Genomic DNA, 21,397 nt, shown 5'->3' on the forward strand with positions numbered 1-21,397 from the left:
AATGAATGATGGTATGCTGCTTTTTTTTCTGTTCCAAGTGAATTATGCCTAGTACTGCCCATATAGTGGAGTTGGGGCCCACCAGAGGATTTCCCTGCTGCCCTATGGGCCAGTCCGAGCCTGAATAAAGAGGAATGTAAGCGACAGCTGTTTCGCATAAACTACACTTCTTTAGGCTCAGCCGGAAAAAGCGTAGTTTACGTGAAACAGCTGTCGCTTATTTATGTCTTTATGTCTCCTCATGTGACAACCACAATAAAGTGCTGTACTTTCATGTACTAGTGGTGAGTGCCGCTCTCATTCAGTTTCAATCTGTTTTTGCTCACCATTTTATTTGCAAATTCTTATGAATGGCAGTAAATCACGTCTTATAAAAGTGCTTTGTGGTTTTTAGCCCACTGAAATTGGCATCAGAAACTGTTGGCCAAATGTAAAATTCTGCCTTTTTTTACCATCCTTGGCCATTTATTGGCTGTGTTCTTTTGTGCAAAGAACTGGGTAGATGGGACAGATAATAAGTTGAAATTTCGGCATGTGATGTATTTTAGTCTGTGTTGGTCATCGGTAGCCCAGCAGTTATAGATTAACGTACATCATTACAACTAGAAATCCTATTTATACAAGCAATACATATAAAAACCCAGGATACAATGATTAGAATAGTGTAGAAGCTTCATGGCAGTAGATCACTACGTTGTGGGAAACCTCTGCTCCTGAATGGAGTAAATCTATAACACGAGGCCGATCTCATCATAGAACAGAAGTTCCTCCTGGTTCTTTATATTTCTGGGGAAGTCGACTGAGTACTTATAATACTGATGAAAAGAATAAATGGCCGTGTATAAGACAGAGAAGCTGTTTGACCGTATCCAACTTGAAGAGAAAGAGATGTCACTTAGTTGATAGATTTGTTGCCATATCTGTATTTTATCTTTTAGATGTTGAAGGCTTTGATTCCCTTGTGTCAACTGGAGAGAAACTTAGTCCTCCTACTGCTTCAAGGCCTAAATCCAGCGGGAGACGTCCACCTTCCCAGTCTCTGACGTCGTATGTATGTGCCGCAATTCATGCTCCACACAACTAAATGCTGCTCATGACTAAGGGACGGCCTATAATGCAATCTACAGAAGTGTCCTACAGAATAGGAGACCTGAGCGGCAGGGATCACTTTACACCACTGACAGACCCAGCCTTACACATTCTTCTCATTATTCTGTTTGTCCTGGTTATAAGTCGTCACTCTCCTGAACCCAGCTGGTAAATGTATAGACACGTGCAATTTTCAAGGAGTGTAAAGACTTCTCATGAGTACAGATGCCTTAAAGGGAAGGTGCCATCAAAAAAAAATGTTTTCAAAATTTGCGAAAACGTAAAGTATTATTGTTTTAATTCGTTTCTCCAATATTATCATATTTTTTTAATGGAGTAAAATATGAAAAATAATTTAAAAAGTTTGACATGTTCCACTTTGAAACACTAGGGGGAGCCGCTACTGAAATTTGGCATGAAAACCTTGTGTAGAGCTGGCATGCATTACGACTGCTGAAAATCTGGGCTGGATTTGCTCCATGTCTGATGTCTCTTCCTCCCCCCTCCCTTTCTGGGTGTTTACAAATGGATAAGAGACAATGAAGTTTAGGAATTAGGATCTCTCACAGTGAGGAGCCATTTTGTTGTAGACACAAAGTGATACCAACACACAACTACATGCAGATCCTTATGCAGCAAGGTCTGATATTAGGCTATGTGCCCACTTTGCGTAAATTAAGCAGAAATTTCTGCATCATGTCCGCATCCCCCTGCTGCGGGAAAGCACAAGCCTAATTCACATGCGTTTTCCCGCAAAACACAAGCGCAAATCCAGCGTTTTTGCATGCATTTTAGCATGCACATTGTCAAGAGCTTTCCAAGCGATATTAGCATCACTTGGAAAAGTGCTTGACAGGTTGGTCACACTGCATAGTGCTTGACAAGTGTGACCAACTTTTTACTATTGATGCTGCATATGCATGTAAAAAATAATAAGTCTCCTCACCGCTCCTCCCCGGTAGCTTTGTTCCCATAGATACAGAGCGGCAGGACCTGTGAGGACCTCACGGTCACATGACCGCAGCGTCATTGCAGGCCGTTGCCGCAATGCATCTCTGGGTCCGGAGGCAGCGGCGGTGAGGAGATTGTGGGCTGACAGAGGGTAAGTATATTGATATTTATTATTTTCATTATTTTTTTACAACAGGTTTTATGGTACCTGGGCCTGGAGGTGAGTCTCCTCTCCTCCAGACCCGGGTACCATACACATATTGAAGCGCACAATATACACATGGTGGGCATGGACATACGCATAAGGCGGCGATTACACCGCGTAACCGCAAAATTAATGGACATGCTACGTGTTTTTACGCAGCGATAATACGCAGCATGTGCTCATGACTTGCGTTCTCACATAGGGGACCATGGGGGGCATATATACTAGCGTTTTTCAAGTGTTTGCGCTGCGTAATTTACGCGGAAAAAACTCTTAAGCGCTATGTGGGCGCACAGCCGTAGACACATAGTGATACCAACACACAACTACATGCAGATCCTTATGCAGCAAGGTCTGATATTAGAGCGTCAGCTCTGCGGCCCAGGCCTGGATATACAGGAGTATATAGTACAGAGCGGTCACTGAGGTCTGATATTAGAGCGTCAGCTCTGCGGCCCAGGCCTGGATATACAGGAGTATATAGTACAGAGCGGTCACTGAGGTCTGATATTAGAGCGTCAGCTCTGCGGCCCAGGCCTGGATATACAGGAGTATATAGTACAGAGCGGTCACTGAGGTCTGATATTAGAGCGTCAGCTCTGCGGCCCAGGCCTGGATATATAGGAGTATATAGTACAGAGCGGTCACTGAGGTCTGATATTAGAGCGTCAGCTCTGCGGCCCAGGCCTGGACTGAATATTGTCCTTGTGTTCTTACTATTTATTTTGTATATAATGTATTTAAATGTTTCAGTTTTATTTAGTAATTTCTATTTTCATTATTAATGCAAATATAAAGGGACCTCTCATGTTATGGATTAGGTACCAGTGACAAGTAACAGTAGAATAGTGACTGCAGCTCTGGAGGTGACTAGAGAATAAGACGTGCTGTCTTATTCTTCAGTCACCTCCAGATCAGAATTTACTATTCTGTTACATGATGACACAGAATAGTGAGCGCAGCTCTGGAGGTGACTGGAGGATAAGACCAGATGTAACAGCAGAATAGTGACCGCAGCTCTGGAGGATAAAACCAGATGTAACAGCAGAATAGTGATCGCAGCTCTGGCAGATAAAACCACATGTAACAGCAGAATAGTGACCGCAGCTCTGGAGGATAAAACCAGATGTAACAGCAGAATAGTGACCACAGCTCTGGCAGATAAAACCAGATGTAAGAGCAGAATAGTGACCGCAGCTCTGGAGGTGACTGGAAGATAAGACCAGATGTAACAGCAGAATAGTGACCGCAGCTCTGGAGGATAAGACAAGATGTAACAGCAGAATAGTGAGTGCAGTTCTGGAGGTGACTGAAGGATAAGACCAGATGTAACAAAAAATGAATACAAAAAAAACAAAACTGCGGCACCTTCACTTTAATGCTGTGAAAATAAGAAGGAAGCTGGGGATGGAGGAAACTCAAATGGTCCCAAAGGGTAGACTATAATAAAAAGCGCAACACAGCACTTAGCTAACATATTAGTGTTGTTCTCTAGTCAATTCATTTTCACTAAAGAAGGGGGCTGGAGGCAAGGAACCTAGATGGAAGCCCCACATGACCGGGAGGGGACAGGAGGGTGTAATTTGAACTTAAAAGGATAGGGATTGGATATAGGTTGAAGGGCGGGCATTTGAGGGGGGGGGATAGATAAAGCAGAAAGGGTGGGGTGAGAAACGGTCAGTTCAGAGAAGAAAGCATTGGAAAAGTCCCAGAGACAAGAACATTGGAGAAAGTCCTTTTGTGTGAAGACACTTACCAAGAATATGGAAACTGTAGATTCCTTGATCGCCAGACTGAGGGAGGCTGCAAGATCCAGAAGTGGAGGGTGGCTGGAGTCCCAGCTGTCTGGATTGCTGGGGAGTGATGGGGCAGAAGTACCTCCATCGAGATCTGGAAGGGCCAGCAGGAGGACGAGGCCCCCCGTTAGGATTTCTCCGGACACGGTTAGTGCGGGCAGCAGGCGCAGGCCGCGGAGCCCCTCAGGGGACCCTGCGTCCGGTGAGCGTGTTGTCGGAACTCCCCGTCAGCATGCCCGCCGCGGCAGGAATCCGCCTAGCCGCCCTGCGGGCTCCATCTGCAGTGTATCGCAGTCCTCAACTGAAAGAACCCCGTCGGCTGTGGTGCGGCCTGCTCCGGTGTCACGCCGCAATACCAGGGCCCGGGCCGCGCTGGAAGCAATGCCCACGATACAGCCACGTCAGCTTCCGGTGGGCGGGACAACACCGGAAGTGCTAGCAACGTCACTTCCGGAACCGGCATCACGTGACGGGGCTACTCAGGAAGTCTTCGACGGAGATATGCACACGCCCCCCAGTTCAAGAAAAGGCGCCAATTCAAAGCGCCGTGACCACAGAGGACGCAGAGCGGGGGGGAGCAGCAGAAGGACCATTTGCACGGCAGGTACGCCTGGCGATGCTCCAGTCGGGGTGCCTGCTAGAAACAACGGGACAGGGATGCAGCAGCGGAATTTCACAGGCAGGCAGCGGCAATTTGAAGATCTGCTGCCTGGCTCGATGCAACACATTCAAGGCGGTGGAGCGGCGGGCATTAGCACTGGGATGCCTGGCAGTCAAACTTGGAACACGACAGGCCGGACACGAGAGTCGGGGTCTGGAAATCAAGGAAGGTCACGGACGGCAGGAAGGACCAGAGCCAGGATTGACAGAGGACGAGCAGCGGAGACGGCAGCGAGTGCTCAGGTCCCCCTGGTGACGAGGAGGCCAGGGGCGCGGGCCTTGCGCTGCAGCAGGAGTCGGACGGATCGGAGAGTGGGGAGGATAGAGGTGAATCCAGGCCTTGGCAGGACACAGGAATTTCGGCTGTCAGGGACACAGCACCTGCGCAGCTGGGTGAGTTTGCTTCTATGTCTTGTTTGTCGCCCGCTGGGTCATTACTGTATGAGGGAGTTGATAGGCAGTCGGCGGGGCCCAGCGGGCAAAATATTAGGGGAGGTTGCGGGTCAATTTTTGGCTAGAATAGATAGTGGGGGGAGTTAATCAGGGTGGATTGGCACCCGCGGCAGCGACGTGGGTGCCTAGTCAACCGGTGTCTTTGCAGGTGGGAAGCTAGATGGGCAGGTCGGGGGTCAGTGCAGACATTATACCTTCTGGGGTATCGGTTTGTGTGCAGACAGAGAAGGACAAGGCGGATAATGTAAGACTGGACGATAGGGCAAAAGGGGAAGTTTATGTGTGCTTTGAGGGGCCGTTGGGGGCACACCTAAAAAAAGAGGTAAAGGAAAAAATTTGGCGGAATGAGTACGTAGAGATTTTTTTCTTCTTCCATTGGAAAAGTTTAACCTGGATAAGGGAAAAAGGGATGAGAGTAGAAAAGAGGAGGAGGAGAAGCGTAGGTGGAGGTTGATTCCTCAGACGTTTGTAAATTGGTTACAGGCTTTCGCAATATTGGCTAGTGTTATTGGGGAGAAAACTCCTGATAATTGCTCAGGCTTATTCTGCTACCTTGATGCTATCGGGGAGGCCCAGAGGACTTACGGGGGTCAGGCGTGGTTAAGATATGATGAGCAATTTCGGCAGAGAAAAGCAGTCCGACCGGAGATCAGATGGGATCAGAAAGACATTGGGTTGTGGTTGAGGGTTATGGCTCCAGTGAGGTATGGGCAGTCCTTTCACGGGAACAACAGTAGCGGGAATCAATCAGCGGGACATGGGGAAGGTAGTCAGGGGGCGCAAAACATTAAAAAGGAAGCGGGAACCTGCTGGCAACTTAATGATGGCCAATGCAAGTACGGGAACTCCTGTAAATTCAAGTATGTGTGCTCCCATTGTAATGGAAGTTCACATAGAGCATCAAAATGCTTTAAGAGAGGAAAAGGAAAGCCGTCGGTGGTTACCAGTCAAGGGGGTTACTCCGGTGAGGGTTCACGCGATGGCCCCCTTTCTAAATAGGTATCCGGATCAGTTGAAGGCTAAAGTTATTGAGGATGGGTTTTTGGATGGTTTTAGAATACCAGCTCCTGATCATGTAGTCCCTTTTTCGGTTAAAAATTTAATGTCGGCTCACCGTTATCCAGAGGTGGTTAAGACGAAGTTAGCTAAAGAGGTTGAATTGGGCAGGATGGCGGGACCGTTTCAGGAATTGCCTAGCAACAAGGTGATTATTTCACCGTTAGGAGTTGTGCCTAAGAAAGAGGTGAATAAGTTTCGCTTGATTCAGCATTTGTCATACCCTAAAGGGCTTTCAGTGAATGATGGCATTGCGCAGGAGTTGTGTTCGGTCCAATATACATCTTTTGATGCGGCGGCACAATGGGTACGGAGGTATGGGCCAGGCTCGTTGCTAGCTAAGACTGATATTGAGTCTGCTTTTAGGTTGTTGCCAGTTCACCCAGATAGCATCCCGTTGTTGGGATGTTTTTGGGAAGGGGAGTACTATGTTGATAGATGTTTGCCAATGGGTTGTTCAATTTCGTGTTCTTTGTTTGAAACTTTCAGTAGTTTTTGGAATGGGTAGTGAAGGACCTGGCTTCTGTGAAGTCGGTCATTCATTATTTGGACGACTTCTTGTTTATAGGTCCCCCGCAATCATTGTTGTGTAGGAATTTGTTAGGTACTATGGAGTGGGTGGCACAGCATTTTGGCGTACCTTTGGCAGTAGAAAAGACGGAAGGCCCTTGCACAACCCTAAGTTTCCTGGACATTGTAATTGATACTGAAAGGATGGAGTGTCGGTTACCAGATGATAAATTGATTTTGCTTAAACAGGAGGTCGATAGGATCGGGAGATTGCGCAAGGTGACACTGAAGGAGTTACAGTCACTGTTAGGGCGTTTGAATTTTGCGGGCAGGATTATGCCAATGGGCAGAATATTTTGTCGCAGGTTGGCTGGAGCGACAGCAGGAGTGCGGGCTCCGCATCATTTTATTCGCTTAAATAAAGAACACAAGGAGGATCTGAAAGTTTGGAAGTTGTTTCTGCAAAATTATAACGGAAGATCGTTAATACAGGAGGAGTTTTTGAACAGTTATGATTGTCAGATATTTACAGATGCTGCAGGAGGTGCTGGTTATGGGGCATACTGGAAAGGACGATGGAGTGTAGGTGAGTGGGCGAATATGTGGAAAGAGAGGGGTCTTACGAGGAACTTGGCATTTTTGGAGTTGTTTCCTATTTTTGTGGCGGTGAATATTTGGGGGGAGTGTTTTGCCAACAGGAGAATTCGGTTTCACTGCGATAACATGGGAGTGGTATCGGTCATCAACAGTTTGTCGGCCTCGTCGCCGCCTGTGATTAGGTTGCTGAGGGAACTTGTACTTTGTTGTCTTAAGTTGAACGCTTGGATTACAGCAGTCCATGTGCCAGGTGTAAAAAATTCCATAGCAGATGCCTTGTCTCGTTTTCAGTGGGATCGTTTTCGGGCACTAGCACCAGAGGCAGAGGACGTGGGTCAAGAATGCCCTTCACGGTTGTGGCAGATGGTTATGGAGGAGCGGGACGGTTAATACAAGAGTCTATCACAAGGCAGACCTGGGCATCATACGAGGCATCGTGGCGAGTATGGCAAAGTTGGATTCGGGAGTGGGGTGGAGTGGAGAGTGAGGTAGATAGAGAGACGGCTGTGTTGTTTCTGCTGGGAAGGGCGGCAGAGAGCGGATGGTCGGTTTCAAAAGTTGGCAAGTTTGTGGCAGGATTAGCATTTTGTTTTAAATTGCTGGGTACGAAGGATGTTACGAAGGCCTTTTTGGTGAAGCAAGCTTTGAAGGGCTTTAGGAGAGGAGGTAAAGTGTTGGATAAATGTAGGCCGGTAACCTTTAGTATCTTGGAACGTTTGGGTTTGGTAATGGATAGGATTTGTTGTTCATTTTTTGAGGCCACATTGTTTAGATTGGCTTTTGCATTGGCATTTTTTGGTGCACTAAGGGTGAGTGAATTGGTGGCACCAAGCAGGAATAAGATTGGGGGTTTGTTTGCTGAGGATATGAGCGGTCGATATGGGGCATTGAATTTTGGATAAGACGGGGGAAGACAGATCAATTGGGCAGAGGAAAACGTGTGGTCTTAGGTGAGGTTAAGGGATCTTTGGTTTGTCCTAGGACATGTTTAATGGCTTACTGGCAGGTTTGGTCAGGGAGGAAGGGCCCATTATTGTGTCATGAAAATGGTGAATGTTTATCGCATTTCCAGTTTATAGCAGTGTTTAAGAAGGGTATTGCTGAGTTGGGCCTTGGCCCTGAGGTATATGGGTCACATTCTTTCAGAATTGGCGCGTCGTCGGAAGCGGATGGTTTGGGGTTAGGCAAGGAAGTGATAAAACGCATTGGGAGATGGAGTTCCGATCGATACCTGTCTTATGTAAGGAATTAGGCATTCGGTCTAATGTAATTATCTTTTGGATTTAAATATTTTTGGTTGTCTTGTTGCAGGTGGAGTCCCGTTGTTAGTGTGGATTATGGGGCACTCTTTTGTCCACTGGGGGGCGCTGCGGGCGGACGTGAGGCCCGACGGTAGGCAATTGGGCTTCAGCCGAGAGCAAGCCGTGGTTCAGTGGTTGGGTTTCCGAGGGATGGTGTGGAGAAGAGTACTGCCAGAGTTCCATAAAGCAGCTCATTTGGATCGGGCACCAGATATTTTAGTGCTGCACATGGGAGGGAATGATTTGGGGGCTCGACCGGTCAGGGAATTGATGAGGGACATTAAAATTGATCTTTTAAGGCTATGGACATCGTTTCCTGAGGTGTTGACTGTTTGGTCTGAGGTGGTGCCCAGAAAAACATGGAGGGAGGCGAGATCATTGAAGGGAATTAATAGGACACGTATAAAGTTGAACAGAGCCATATCAGCTTTTGTTAACAGGAATGGGGGAGTAAGCGTACGGCATCTTGATCTGGAAGCGGGAGTTGGAGAATTTTGGGCAAAGGATGGCGTGCATTTGAATGATATAGGCATCGATTTATGGGCACTGGCCATACAGGGGGGGATTGAAAGGGCTTTGGCGGCGTTGGGACGCTCACGAGCCTGAGGTGGTCAGGTCTGTTCGTTTTGTGGCGGGGGGGGGGTTGTGGCCAAATTTATCCAAAGAGAAAATTACTGGTGCAGTGTTTTATTTGGCATGGGTGAAAAGGGGAGGGGGAATGTGAACAATGGAACCCGGGTTGGCCGTACACGGTCAAGAAGGGGGCTGGAGGCAAGGAACCTAGATGGAAGCCCCACATGACCGGGAGGGGACAGGAGGGTGTAATTTGAACTTAAAAGGATAGGGATTGGATATAGGTTGAAGGGCGGGCATTTGAGGGGGGGGGATAGATAAAGCAGAAAGGGTGGGGTGAGAAACGGTCAGTTCAGAGAAGAAAGCATTGGAAAAGTCCCACCCACCCCTTTTTTCGGTTGTTTGTTAGTTTCTTTTAAATTGCATTGGAAAAGGGCGGCTTTTGTAGGAAGAAGAACAGGAAGGTCTAATTAATAGGGTGTATTAGGAGGGGTTATATATATGTATATTAAAAAAAAAATTTTTTAGTGATGTGTTAAGATGTCTTTGTCGCAGTGGCTGGTGGGGGGGGGGTTGGGGTTCTTGGAGTTGGCACGGAAGTGTCGGTAAAAAAGGAGATTATCAAGTTACAGGCATTGGCTTGATTAAGGGGGGTGATCTGGCATTTTGGTTTTGGGGGCTCTGGACGGGGTTTTACCCTGGGAGCTTTTGGTGCCTTTAAGCTGGTGTGGTACGGCTGAGGGTATCATGGTGGTTCAAGTACTGTTTGGTTTATGCCAGATCAATTTTTTAACTCCAAGAACCCTTACCCTTGTTATTATAATGTTTATATGTTTAATATTGTTGTTTGTTAATAAAACGGCCGCTGTGGCCAAATTTATCCAAAGAGAAAATTACAGGTGCAGTGTTTTATTTGGTATGGGTGAAAAGGGGAGGGGGAATGTGAACAATGGAACCCGGGTTGGCCGTACACGGTCAAGAGTCTCTTTATAGCTGTGCTGGTAATAATGGAGATGGCTGGCTTATTACGCATCTTCTTGTCATGTAGGAAATATTGCTACATTCAGTATACTTTTATTCACTACGATCTTTTGTAGTCCTCCCTTTCCAGTCCTGATTTCTTTGACTCTCCAAGTCCAGAAGATGACAAGGATGATATCAATCACCTGTCACAGAGACCTATAGACTCATCCAAGAAAGCCCCACGTAGTCTTACATCACAGGTAAGTAAGGGGAGCGTGCTCTCTGTTGTGGATCAATACAATTAGGACTGGGAGGGTTAAAAGTCAATCTGTAATCTTACCATGGAGGAAAGGTGTAGATGATCCATGCTTATCGGGGAGTATAGCAATATAGCTGCCTACTGTAGCTGCTCTATTTCCTGCTGCGCTGATGGTCCCTAATGTCACGGGTGTACTCTCTTCCCTTATAAAAGCTAAATAAGTAATTGTGGGAAAACCTTTTTCTAGAAGTAGATTTTTACCAGTTTATCATAGATTGCATCCTTTAAGGTATTGTCCAACTTGACTAAGTTATTACCCATACATAGAATGGTGATAATTTGTTGATTAGAAATTATCAAAAAGATTTGTAGGACCCTAGTCCAGCTGCCATATTGGTAGTCCATGACTGCCAGAGCAGAGCCCTGTGAACCTCCTCCTACCTGCTGGTGTTCCCAGTGTCTCTTCTGATCCGTAGACCTGGCTCACTGTCATTGTTCTGGTGCAACGCACACATGACGCTTAGCCAGGCCTGCCAATCAGAACAAGGAGGTTCACAGAGCTCTGCTCCGGCGGCCATTGACTACTGAAGTAGTCGTTGAATAAGGATCCCGCAAATCTTTTTGATCATCTCTATTGCAGATTGCTTGAGGTCCCACTGCTGTGATTACCACACTCTCAAGATATGAGCACAGCACCACTCCATTCATTGTCTGTGGAACTCTGGCAGGCCATAGAAATTGAATGGAGCAGCAGTGCACATGCACAGCCATCACTCAAATCCTGTACATAGGTGGTAACTTGCTACTTGGGACAACTCCTTCAAAGGAATTATCCTACAAACAAGGTGCGGACATATCATTGGTGCAACCAATGGGGCCGCACAGGGGCCCAAGAGATAAGGTGGCCCATTTCTACCTCCAAAGCAGGTGCAATTTTGCATTCTTAGGAGCTCTTGGACTGCAAAGGGCCCATATATTGTTCTTGTACCCGGGCCCTTTTCTGTCTGTATACACCAGTGCTACAAACAACAGGTGATTATATGATGATACAGGGTCCAACTGCTGGGAGTCCCACCAATCCTGAGGACTGTATTTCACATGTGAATGGAGCATTAGGGCATATGCATGACCGCTGCTCTGTTGACTGCCTATGGCACAGGTGGTCACACATACTGCTGTTCCACAAAACCATAGAAGTGAATGGAGCTGTGGTCACACACTGTGGTGCACTGCTGCTCCATATTGCAGAAATAAGACCCCTGTTCTCATGACTGGTGGAGGTCCCAGCGAACAGACCCCCAGTAATCTTACATTTATCCCCTATCTAATAGATAGCTTATGCTGCATTAGCCAAGTCAGCTCTGTACCATCTATGGGGGTCACTGTATACATTAGAATATTAAATGAAAGTGTTTTTTTTGTGTTTTTTTTCTCGTTAATCAGAGCATTGCCTATGACTGAGCTGTAATTGTGGCTGCAGTTGTGCCTGCATTTTCTTAATATCTTTCAATAATGAAGACCACCTAATAGCACATATAATACCGCTGTATTTAGGCAATGATTTACCAGCATATGGGAAATATTCATTTATGATTACTACATGTGTCCTTTTAATAATAATAGTTTTCTGTACATATTCAGTTTATTCCTGTCTTGTAGGTACCAGAGAACAGAGCTGCATTGCCCCCCAAACCAGGAGGCTTGATTTCAAGTGTTAGTTTCTCACACGGCGCTCCTGGAGCCCCATCAGCATTTCACATTGTCACCTCAAGTAGTCACAGGTCAAACTCTCCGTCCTTTGGTAGCTCCGATGCAAGACACACAGTTGAGCATGGCCAGTCATCACTAGAAGAGCTGCAGGCACAAGTCAAGGAGCTTCGAAGCATCATTGAGACAATGAAGGACCAGCAAAAGTAAGCTTTATTATACCAGATGCCGGCAGCCGGGAATTAAAGGACTTGTTCTGATTTAATATTTTTGTGTAAAGTTTCAAAAATGTCATGGATGACTTTTTTATAATGTGCAAACCAAATGAATGGCTATCATGTCATACATAGATAGCCCGAGTCCACAAGATGGAGAGCCACTGCTTGTCAGGGCTCAAAAAAGAGGTTCCCTGGAGGTTGTCCTCTCTAACAGGTTTTCCTGATGAAAGAAACTCTTAAAATGTCATGATACATTGTATTATTTATGGAGTATTTGTTTATTAATAATTAATCCATACCATTTTTTCCCTCAGCGTGAATTCAGTCGGAGCTTATTTTCATCAGATCGGTGCTAAGAGACACTATAATTGTCACAGTCAGTGATTTCCATCTGGCTAAAAGAAGAATGTGCAAAAGACCAAAAACAAATCTGCAATTATGTTCAAAATATCAATTTAGCAGAGAATAGGAAGTAATTAACACAAACTATTCACACTCATCTAATAACAGCCTGTAATGGATGTTATAAGACTTCATTCAGCACATTGGAAGCAGACAATTTTGCTATACGTTCAGAAAATGGACCTTTTCTCTAGATGGATCTAAAGGTGCAGTGAGCAAATGTACAGCCATATACTTAGGTCCATTTACTATTAGCTTCCAGCATTAAAAGAAATGAGTTGAGATGCTGTTTATGACAGGGCAGAATAAAGCCTCAGACTGTGTGACTATATGACTATATTTTTGCTATAGTTTTTCATACTTTTTTACATTTAGTACATCACAGTTTGCAAGTTCCGTGAATGTACCTATCTTTCTTCTGCTTGTATATAGTGAGATCCACTGGGAATCTAAAACATTGGGACAATGCTCTAAGAGGAGAAAAAGAAAAATTACATCTTGTACAGTACAAGGTGTAGAAAAGGGCTCCCCAACCTGTGGCTCGCAGACCTATAATGTGTGGCTCGCGGCTGTGTGTCAGCTTGTTGCCTTAGCACCATGTCTAACAAACAGATATGAAGAGCAGGTCTCTAGTTCCTGACGTTTGTGAATAGCCCCATACAGAAGAGCAGGTCTAGATGCTCATATATAAGAGGTTGTCCACTACTAGGACAACCCTTTATCACTCTGAATGTTTGCCCTCGTTAAAATAAAAACCCCTGTCCTCACCTCCCGTGCTGGCGCAGTTCCAGTGGTGTCGGCACTCACGTTCTGGGGCTCTCGTGCGGTTATGTCACGTGAGCCCTGCACCATATCAATACTGGTGTCCTAGTCCTAGTAGTGGACAACCCCTTTAAGAGTTGGAGAGATAAATGAAGTCTGGAGATGAGACTGGAGATAAGATGATACTGCTAGTTAAAGGGTTGCTTGAAGTTGGATGCAATAATGTGGTGGGAGTGCCTGCTGCGAGAATACCGAATATGAGTGCGGTGAGAACCCCTGTATGTAAGCACACTGCCTTGGTTTTATTTCTATGGGGAAGTTCTGGCTGTTATTATACCAGTAATGGGGCTCTGGATGTAACTACTGTGGGATAGGGAGCGGGATCTGGATGTCACTAGTCGGGGGGCTCTGGATGTTGCTCTTGACCCTCTCTCAGAGCTGAATGCGATTCCCAAGGTAAGAAATGTTGGGGATCACTGATCTAGAATTACTCAGGCCTGAGTGCAAAGGGGGGGTAGATTTCTTGATGGTAGTGACTGTAGACGTCCCTATGGTGGAGCATTTGGGACAGACTAGTTCTTTCTTGGTAGTGAAACTCTGGGATGCATGATATATTATAATCTATGCAATCTGTGAGTTCTATTTGCCAACGATAGGTAGCACCAAAGTAATTAATTTCAATAATTTAAATGGATGGTCAGTGGAACAAAAACGTCTTTATATTTAGTGCCATATTAAAAATGCGAGAAGGATGGAGTAAATTGAAATATAAGACAGTGGAGTCTCTTGGCTAATGTGATGTAGTGTCTGAAGCAGGTCGTATAGTCACTGAGCATATCACCAGAGCAGCAATAAGGAGCCTGGTGTATCTGGCAGCAGAGTAGAGGAGATGATAGGGTAGCACATGTAACTATGGCACAGCAGGGATTGACCTAGGTGTGATTATAGTGGACGCACATAAATACATAACTGATTGGTTCAGTTGATTCTCACTTGGTTGTCTGAGTCTCTCCTGGAGATGAATACTGTGTCGCATCTCCTCCTAGGGATCCAGTACAATCATCATAGTGGGTAATCCTTTTGTGGACTGTCACTGCCATGTCTCCTCAGAACCTGCCCCCTTGGGTATTTCCAGCCTCAGAGGTCTCGCAAGCCAAACAAACCAAACTCCAACCCAAAGATGAAGGGTTTTTTAGGTGGTAGGTGTAGGTTGTACCACTGGTATCTTGCAATGGGGTGAGAGCTCAACTATGAATTTGAGGCTTCAGCATCAGAATTATTCAGATCCTGTCCAGACTAGGCTTGAAACATTGGTCCATGCGTAAGCAGTAAATTCATGGGCTCTATGCTTAAACATATGTAGGCCTAGGATTATTAAGAGGCTCGATGTGGAACCCAGGATGATGTGTCCACATCAGCTGACTGTTTTTTTTTATATATATTTGTTTTTTTTTGCAAATGAGCATTTGTCATCTGAACATTTGTTGCTTTTCTGGTAAACATTTGTCTGTGTCCAATATAAGCACAGGGTGATATATTAGATGAAAATTATCTGAAAATAAGATGCTTCTCCCTATGTATTATTCAGTATATGCAAAGAAGACTGTGAAATAGATAATCTGTGGAGCACATATCATCTCAGATCTCAGCACAGCTTACCCCAAGCAGTATTTCAGGAGTCAGATTCCTACTCAAACTATTTGGTTATTCGGATTCTCCACATGTTTCATTGTCCTTGTTCTTCACTTTGCTGCCTTTTAAAGTATAGTTTAGTATACTCGAGGTTACCCCAGAAAATTAATTCCATCGTTCTTGTATTTTTATTTTAGAAAAGAAATAAAACAATTACTGTCCGAGCTGGATGAAGAAAAGAAGATTCGTCTTCGATTACAGGTACACAATATTTGACTTGAAGCCCTTCCGAAATAGTAGTTTGGAAATGTATGCTGTAGTTGTGCTCTGACCACAGGTTCCAGTGATATGATAAAAGTCTGAAATTCTCAGAGTCCTGTTAGTACATCATCAATCATAGGCTTACTCATTAAAACGGTGTAAAGAAAATCCAGTTGTCTTTTTTCAATAATATACTTTTTATTAAGGGATGTTTTACAAAAGAAGGGAAAGGGAAAATAAAATATCATAAAGACAGTATAGTAGTATTACAACAGTTACATCATCCTAACAAAACTTTTAACTTGGAGGAAAAATCTGGAAAAGGATAGCTGGAGAGGAAGAAAGGAAAGAAAGGAAGGAAAGGGAGAGAGGAATGGGATGGGGAAAAAAGGGAAGGATGAATGAGGAAAACAGGGGAAAGGAAGGTGAAAACAAAATAGATCATCTATAGTATAAATCCTTGTTATGGCATCACAGGATTTCAGTTTAATTATGTTAAAATAATAAATGATTTGTATACTTTCTGGCTAAAAGATGTTATTTGTTTGGAGACGTATTCTTATTCAGGGAAAAGTATCCAGTATCCAGATCCAGAAAGACCATATAGAATAGTATTTCTTAAGAGAGCTGTTTCTTAACGCATAGGAATGTTCTAAAGAATTGTGAACTAACATTTTATCTATAATTTCTGAGATAGTAGGAACATTAACTGACTTCCATTTAGATTCAATAAGTAGCTTTGTTATAGCCAATATATGAATGGAAATATGTTTTATCTTCTGTGGGAGTAAATTTGAGTCAAGAGATAGAAGGGCTAGTTGTGGTGAAATATTAACTGTAGAGTTGTTGATTTTATTCAACAATTTAAAGATCTCTTTCCATATTAATGCAGCTTTAGAACATGTCCAAAAGATATGAAATACCGTATTTTTCGGACTATAAGACGCACCGGACCATAAGATGCACCTAGGTTTTAGAGGAGGAAAAAAAAAAAAATTAAGCAAAAAATGTGTTCATGATGCACTTTTAAGGGGGAGGGGGTCTTCTGCTGACACTGGTATAGGGGTAATGTTCCCCAATTCTGACAATATCCCCCATCCTGGTATATATGTCTCTCCCCTTCCTTTTATACGTGGTCCCCATCCCCATCCTGGTATGCCTGGCATCCCTCCATCCTGGTATGCATGGCACCCCTCATCCTTATCCTGGTATGCATGGCACCCCTCATCCCTGTCCTGGTATGCATGGCACCCCTCATCCCTGTCCTGGTATGCATGGCACCCCTCATCCCCATCCTGGTATGCCTGGCATCCCTCCATCCTGGTATGCATGGCATCCCTCCATCCTGGTATGCATGGCACCCTTCATCCCTATCCTGGTATGCATGGCACCCCTCATCCCTGTCCTGGTATGCATGGCACCCCTCATCCCTGTCCTGGTATGCATGGCACCCCTCATCCCTGTCCTGGTATGCATGGCACCCCTAATCCCTATCCTGGTATGCATGGCACCCCTAATCCCTATCCTGGTATGAATGGCACAGCAATCCCCATCCTGATATGCATGGCACCACTAATCCCTATCCTGGTATGCATGGCACCCCTCATCCTTATTGTGGTATGTATGGCCCCTCATTCTAATCCTGGTATGTATGGCCCCCTCATCTTTATCCTGTTATGTATGCCGCCCTCAGCGTTATCCTGGTATGTATGGCCCCCTCATATTTATCTTGTTATGTATGGCCCCCTCATATTTATCCTGTTATGTATGCCCCCCTCATCCTTACCCTGGTATGTATGGCCCCCTCATCCTTACCCTGGTATGTATGGCCCCCTCATCCTTACCCTGGTATGTATGGCCCCCTCATCCTTATCCTAGTATGCATGGTACCCCTAATCCCTATCATGCTGCACATTAAAAAAAAAACACTCCTACTCACCTTTCTTCTCTCCTCCAGCGCTTCGTCCTGCCTGCCCACACTGATCTCTCCATGTGAGCCGCGCATGGCGTCACTACCATGCGCAAGGAGAGATCAGCTGCCGGAAGTCACTGCTCCCAATGCCGGTACTGTGTGCACGGGGAGCAGTGACTTCATACTCCTTCATAGCCGACACACAGCGTAGCCGTGCTGCGGCTCCTGCTGCTGCCGGGCTACCGCGTGATCCTGCTTATTAAAGGGCATGAATATTCACCCCCTCTCATGCCCATGGGCGTGGAGAGAGGTTGAATATTCATGCCCTTTAACAGCGGGCACAGGCGATTCCGGCAACAGCAGGAGCAGCGCTGCGTCTATACTGTGTGCTGCTATTAAGGAGCGTGGGGAGCACTGAATATTCATTTTCTTTAGCAGCCGGGACAATGTAGGCTGCAGCGGGCGGCTGCTGCCTCCTGTTCCCCGCTCATCCACCGCTACTGCTCCCCCCACACCCCACATATATATACAACCCCCCTCCTCCAACATTCGGACTATAAGACGCACCCCCCATTTTCCTCCAAAAGTTTGGAGGAAAAAAGGGCTTCTTATAGTCCGAAAAATACGGTAAGTTGGCTTTTTGTCCACAGTATCTCCAACATGAATCAGAGTAGTCCACAAAGGCTTTCTTTAGTCTGGCTGTACAATTCCTCTTCTGGAAGATTATGAAAAGTTTTTAGGGAGAGGAAGTCTATAATTGATTCGTTTTCTGCTATTTTCTGCTTTGAATAATAATATTCGCTTCAGAAGAAGCCTGTATATTTGGTAGGGCAATTCCCCCTTTTATTTTTGAATAGTAACATTTTTGCAATTCTCTGAAACTTTTTTTGCCATCTATAATTTGACAGTTGTTTATGAAGAGATTTAATCCATATTTCTGGGACTAGGATAGGAATTGTTCTGAAAATATATTGTAATTTTGGTAGTATAATCATTTTGTAGATAGTAATCCTACTCATCCACGAAGTGTTAGATTTATCATAGTTGCCAATGTTTATTTGGATTTGCTTTTGCAATATTTTTAAGTTCTCATCTAGGATTTTATGTAAAAGGTTAGTGAATTTGATTCCAAAATAGCGATTATGGGATTTTTCCATTAATTTTGTAAATTGATAATCTAAGAAAAAAATTAACATTTTAGATTTTTTTGGCATTTATTTTATAATTGGAAGCCGCTGAAATTTCTTTGATATTTGGGGTAATAACTCTTAGAGAGTTGATAGGGTCAGTAATGGAAATGAACGTGTCAACCGCAAATAAACTAATTTTATGTTGTCTAAAATTAAGTGGGATTCCCTTTATGAGGTCGTTGGTTCTGGTAATTTCAGCAAAGGGTTCCATTATGAGATCAAATAAGGGTGGAGATAATGGACTTCCCTGACGTTTACCATTAGTAATAGTAAAGGTTTTAGAGAGTAAATTGTTAATTTGGATCTTTGCTGAAGGGCATGAATAAAGAGCAGTAATAGTTTTAAGAATTTGTTCTTGAAATCCAAATTCGTTTAAAGTGGCGACCATGAAATCCCAGTTGAGGCGAACAAATGCCTTTTCGGCTTCTAAAGATAGTAGTATGGAAGACAATTTTTGTTTTTCCACATATATAAGTAAATTTAAAAGTCTTCTTGTGTCATCTGAGGCTTGTCTTCCCTTAATAAAACCCTACTTTATCAGAATGAATTAGTATAGGCATAATTGTAATGAATCTTTCAGATATTAGCTTAGCGTATATTTTCAATGTCTGTATTTAGAAGAGATATCGGCCTTTGGTTCGACATCTCCTCAGAATTACTATTTTGTTTAGGTATAACAACAATGGTGGCTATTAGGGATTCATTTGAGAATAGGCCATTGTTGGTCGCTTGATATAACAGAAGTTAGGGGGTTAGAGAGATGATGTCTAAATAATTTATAATATTCGGTGGGTATTCATCAAGTCCGGGGGATTTATTTTCCTGCAATTTCTTGATGTCAATATCAGTTTTGTTAGTAGAGAAAGGGGAATTTAATCATTTAATTTGCTCTGAGTTAAATTGCGGGAGTTCTTCTGAAAGGAAATTATTTATTCATTTAATATTTAATTGGGTAGTTTCTTTGTCGTCTTTCAGATTGTATAGAGAAGAATAAAATGTAGCAAATTGTTCCACTATAGCTTGCGGGTGTATGTAGTTGATTCCATCTTGGATTTAAGTTCAGCTCTAAGACTTATTATGGCAAAGTGAGTTTTTTTCCGTCGGATTTTGTTGTTGTTTTGCCACTGCCTTGCTAATCTTTTGGGTGATTTTTTTTATATATTTTCTTTTGTTTTCCTTTTGTGTTGTGCATTGAGTTGGATAAGGATCCCTCTAAGTACTGCCTTATGGACATCTCAAATACTAGTATTTGCGCAATAAAATAATGATGTAGCCACTTATGGTTAGACCTTTAAAATGAATTTACTCTGAGGGTCTACTTTTCTTCCTTGTTCTGGATTGTGACCATTCTCGGACATATTCCGTCCGTCCTTTGGGTCTTGAATAAGGTTGGCTTTTCCATTGAAGAAGACTATGAGTCTAGCAGAAAAACACCACTATACGAAATGTTATTCGCTCTTAAGATGCTAGTTATGCCAGCAAAGGATTTTCCTAGCATATCTCTTTTGAGAAGTCCAGAAATATTTTTATTGACTGGTAAGGAGGAGGTAGATATTAATTTTTCTTTAGATAGTCCAGAAGGCGACCGGTCCTTAGTCTGGAAGAAATGTATTCTCGCAATCGCTTCTCTTGAAGTGTCTCCTGACAGAAAACTAGGTTTTGGTAGCCTATGGGCTCTGTCTGTTGTCAGTTCTGCATTAGGAACCGATGGTAGTGTTTTATATATTAAGTCTTTAATATATGGAGCCATTTGTGACGGGGAAACATTCTCAAGTATTCCCCTACATTTCAGATTGTTCCGCCTGTTGCGGTCCTCTAAATCTGTAAGTTTTAATTTTAATGTTTTAACTTTGCTTTTAAGTAAACAATGATCCTTTTCCAAAGCGTATTGTGTGCCAGATATGGGGATTTTACTTTTTTATTTGTGTCATTGATTTTCTGATTAATATCTTTTCAGTATTGTATTTAGGCTTTGGAATCCATTGACCATAATTATGTTCAGTTGTTGAATGAAAGATGAATGGAGGTCTAGCAAGTATTTTTCTGATGGAGAAAGATTAACAGGTTTCTCTTTTATTAAAATTGTGTTTGTGTTGTCACTATATCTATTAATGGGTATCAGAATAGGAGACATATCAGGAGAAGTTGTATGGTCCCTTTTAGCTCTATGTTTAGAGGGGGTCAAATTGGGAGATATGTCCTCTGAACCATCATCTGTTTCAGATGAGTGTAAGTCCTTTTTATTATCATTGTTACCCTTTATGCCACTTGCCTGCTTCTTTCTTTTATTCCTTGTATGAGATCCACCTAATGAGAACGATGTGTCCATATTAATAGGGGCAGTACTGGAAGTATATGTAATAATATTATCAGACAGTTCCTCATCTTTGCCTGTCATCATTTATCTTGGAGCTGCGCTGTATGCTCAGTATCCAGAAGCTCTGCTATTAAACAGCGTGATTGCGGCGCGTTGCTAGTGTCTGTCAAGAGGGGATTCTCCAAGTGCAGGGACTTCTCCTGAGCTGGTAAGTAGCCCGGCTTCTGAATGACATTGGCGCTGCCCGCTCTGTTGCTGGCACGGCGCTCCGTGTCATTAGTGAGGCGTGCGGTGCTGCTCCGGGGTAGAGGGAGTTTACTCACTGCTGCTCTTCAGTGATTCCTGTCAGCGCTGGGCTTTTGCTTCCCACGGTGAGTTCCTTTCTTTTTACCTCAGGTGGAGGTAGTGGTCCCATTGGATCTTGATGGTGGGCCTCAGAGGTGGGTCCAGGACTATCTTGAAGGTCCAGGGGGTTCTTCTTTTCTTTGTACAAGAAACAGTTGTTGCTCTAAACATTCTCTATCCATTTTTATTCCAGATGGATGTCAATGAAATTAAGAAATCTCTACAATCCAAATGAGAA

The 21,397-nt window shown here is 44.0% G+C and overlaps 1 protein-coding gene across 1 annotated transcript; it reads left to right on the forward strand.

The window, feature by feature from the left end:
• Positions 1-831: 831 nt before the first annotated feature.
• Positions 832-21,394, forward strand: LOC141220810 (SH3 domain-containing kinase-binding protein 1-like). Its single transcript, XM_073666412.1, has 6 exons — positions 832-865; positions 939-1,051; positions 10,289-10,414; positions 12,073-12,326; positions 15,332-15,395; positions 21,353-21,394. Exons 1-6 carry the CDS (start codon positions 832-834, stop codon positions 21,392-21,394), a joined length of 633 nt encoding a protein of 210 aa, XP_073522513.1.
• Positions 21,395-21,397: the final 3 nt, after the last annotated feature.

Source organism: Phyllobates terribilis, unplaced genomic scaffold (genome assembly GCF_046119375.1).
Source record: "Phyllobates terribilis strain yellow unplaced genomic scaffold, ASM4611937v1 Scaffold_304__1_contigs__length_2301189, whole genome shotgun sequence".
NCBI classification, from domain to species: domain Eukaryota; kingdom Metazoa; phylum Chordata; class Amphibia; order Anura; family Dendrobatidae; genus Phyllobates; species Phyllobates terribilis.